Consider the following 3049-nt stretch of genomic DNA (forward strand, 5'->3'; position numbering starts at 1 on the left):
GCATAGCTTGGACTACTCTCAAATACCATGTCAAGCTCATCCGGGTCCGGCTCAACATTGCCTTTCAAAAAGGCCTCCTTATCCACATGATGAACATAAACACATGTTCTCCCCATCCCTACAATAATAAAAAACACACATATATCAAGTAAGTACTTAATAAAAATATTTGCACAAAATACATATGCCATAACATATATATGAATTAATAACCCTAACCCCCACTTAACAATAACCACAACCCTAACCATAGCATAACCCTAACACCAACATCAAACACACATAACCCTAACCCTAGCATACTATGAAAGCCTAACCAACCCAAATTAGTAAAGAAACATAACATGATTCAATACAAATTTGCAAATCCAAGCCAAAACTAGGGTTTCCCCAAAGTAGCAAGATTTGAGCAAATGTGACAATTCCTATGGATGAAAACGAGGGGATTGAAGGAGATTACCTTAAAGAAGGGGTTGGCTTCGAAATCCACGGTCAAATACTTCGGATTTGCAAGATTTGAGAGGGGGGAGAGGGGAAGAGAGGAGGGGCACAAGGCTAAGGGTTTGTGTGGGGTGGGGTGTGTGGGGTGGGGGTGGGATGGGAGAGAGGGTGGGGCCAGCCTAAGTGGAACACAGCCTGTGCAACGCCAAGAGCTAGGCGTTGCACATTACAAGTGTGGCGCCTAAGCTTGAGGCGCTACAGTGCTGTCTGTGGGGCCGCAATTGAATCAGGGCTGCCACACTGACAGGAGATGCGACGTCCAAAAGAGAGGCGCTGCATAGTAGTGTGTAGCGCCCAGCTGTCGGGCGCCACACGAAAAGGTCAGCAGAGTAAAATTCTTTCGAAATAAGGTCAGTTTGTTATTTGATTTGGCCCTCAGGTCAAATATGTAATTTCTACCTCTAACTGCGGGGAAGGGCCGAGCCGATCGAGGCAGCCAGCCGGCGCCTCAAGGGAAGGCAAACGTGCGGCTCCGCGTCGTCACAACGCCTTGCGACAAACAGGTAGGTACCCCTCCCACGTGACGAGGCGGCGGGCATCTGTCTCGTCCCCGGCAAGTGGCCCGGCGGCCTGCCATTGTCATCTCAGCATCAGCATGCATGCCACCGTGCGCGCATGTTTGCTCCCAGCTGAACTTGGGGCCGTGCGCCGTGCGTGCCCATGACGCATGCCGCGCTCGACTGTGCGTGGCAACTTGCACTGCATTAGTTATCGGGGACGCAGGTAAATTAAGTGTTTTGTTTAGGCTCTAACAGATCAGATGCAGCAAGTTTGATTTTTAATTGTTACCGGTTTGACGTCTGTCATAGTGCTGTTGAGATGTGTCAGTAGACTCCGTTGGAGTATGCTCGCTATCGGACTGAGTGCGATCTCACCTCAAGCTAATCCATCTACCCCAGTCTCGTGGAAAAGAATCTTGATTAATTAATTGATCATTACAATTGCCAGCAACAAAATGGAAATGGGAGCAGTCCCATATCGGCTAACAGCCCTTTTGGCTGCTCAATGTACTCTGAGTGAAGCTGTGAGCATGCATAGCCTCGCGAATTCGTCCGGACTGGACACCACAGGTTCATCCTCCGATCCGGTTGACCTTATATTAGTTGATCTTCTTGCAGTCCAGCCTGATCTCCGTGGGCGTGTCCGCCGACGGCATGAGGCTGCCCATCTTCACCATCGCCTTGCCGAAGTCCATGGCGAATGTGTCCGGGTTGCGCATGTACACCTTCACCATGATGTCCTGCGAGCCGCCGTTGTACAGCTCCTGGTCCGAATGGAAAAGCCCCTGCTTGTTAACGAGGTTGTCGTAGTAGGTGGTGTCGAACCAGGTCGGCGTCGACACGTCGATGGGCGCGAGCGCGGCGTCGCCGCCGGTCTGCGGGCACGTCAGCTTCCGGAGCGCCGCGAACTTGGGGTCGATGTTGGTGTCGTTGTAGATGCGGTCGCGGAAGGTGGCGCACCGGGCCTGCCCGAGCGAGTGCGCGCCGGACAGCGCCGTCATGTCCCGCGGCGTCAGCCCCTTGTTGCCGAACGTGGTGATCAGGCCGGCGAGGCTGGACGCCGGGCTCGGGAGGTTGGAGTTGGCCGCGCTCTGGCTCGCGTTCCGCGCGTCGCGGCGGCCCAGCTGCACCGTCCACGTCGGCCCGCCGAGCTGCATTGTACAGTAGTATGAATCTCTATATAGGAATGCATGGATCGATCGCGGATGAACCAGAGCAACTGATTACCAGGTTGACGCTGTCCCGTGCGGCGAGGGCGACGATGTCGGCGCAGGAGACGGTGGCCTTGCAGGCCGCCTCGACCTGGGCCTTGATGGTGTCGATGACGTCGTAGCCGCGCACCGAGTTGGCGTTCGGCCCCGCATTCTTCTCGCCGGTGAAGTTGGCGGTGTCGTCGAGCAAGATCGACGCGTCGCAGCCCTGCGCAGGAACACTTCGACATCAGCAAATCAACTATATTAGCCGACGAAATGGCACCACTGTAGTGTACTCCCACTCACATTGACGAAGCAGTCGTGGAAGAACAAACGGAGGATGGAGGCGCCCATCCGCGGCTCGGCCGCGACGGCCTGCGTCATCGCCGCCCGCACGATGCCCGGCAAGCCGGGGCACCTCCGGTCGTAGAACTTGGGCGTCAGATACGCGCCCTCGGAGCCGGCGAAAAGCGGGGCCAGGACAGCGGCGGCCATGAGCAGGCACCTCACCGCGGTGGCGGCCATAGCTAACGACGAGCTAGTAGATGAGGAAGCCCGTACTGTTTAATGGTTTGATGAGAAGGGAGGCATGGCTTTAGGAGCGTATATATAGTGTGCGTGCGTGCGTCTCCGTATAGCTACCTCGTGGTTGCATATGGCGGCAGATGCTCCGGGGAGGGGGGTGATAGGCTGGACGCCGGAAGTCGAGCTGTACGGGCTGACTAATGTGGTTGCCGAGGACGGACCGGCGGGGAAGGTGACGGTGGGCTGATTAAGGTTGGACGCTAGCGCTAGCGCCGCATCAGATCAATGCGGAGCACGACGGCGTGGATCACATCGATGCAGCGATGCATG

The 3049-nt window shown here is 55.7% G+C and overlaps 1 protein-coding gene across 1 annotated transcript; it reads right to left on the minus strand.

Moving 5' to 3' along the window:
• Positions 1-1402: 1402 nt before the first annotated feature.
• LOC119327360 (peroxidase P7-like) lies at positions 1403-2766 on the minus strand. Its single transcript, XM_037600479.1, has 3 exons — positions 2501-2766; positions 2229-2420; positions 1403-2152 (listed from the first exon to the last, which is right to left on the minus strand). The coding sequence occupies exons 1-3, from the start codon at positions 2717-2719 to the stop codon at positions 1601-1603; spliced, it is 963 nt and encodes a 320-aa protein (XP_037456376.1). The 5' UTR covers positions 2720-2766; the 3' UTR covers positions 1403-1600.
• Between the last annotated feature and the right edge of the window lie 283 nt (positions 2767-3049).

This window comes from Triticum dicoccoides, chromosome 7A, assembly GCF_002162155.2.
Source record: "Triticum dicoccoides isolate Atlit2015 ecotype Zavitan chromosome 7A, WEW_v2.0, whole genome shotgun sequence".
Taxonomy (NCBI): Eukaryota; Viridiplantae; Streptophyta; class Magnoliopsida; order Poales; family Poaceae; genus Triticum; species Triticum dicoccoides.

Bases quoted from the DNA above. Each gene is read 5' to 3' on its own strand.
- LOC119327360 (XM_037600479.1), bottom strand. From the start codon at position 2,719: ATGGCCGCCACCGCGGTGAGGTGCCTGCTCATGGCCGCCGCTGTCCTG. The intron at 2,421-2,500 runs GTGAGTGGGAGT...GTTCCTGCGCAG, and splicing joins TCCACGACTGCTTCGTCAAT to GGCTGCGACGCGTCGATCTT. The intron at 2,153-2,228 runs GTAATCAGTTGC...TGTACAATGCAG, and splicing joins CACGGGACAGCGTCAACCTG to CTCGGCGGGCCGACGTGGAC.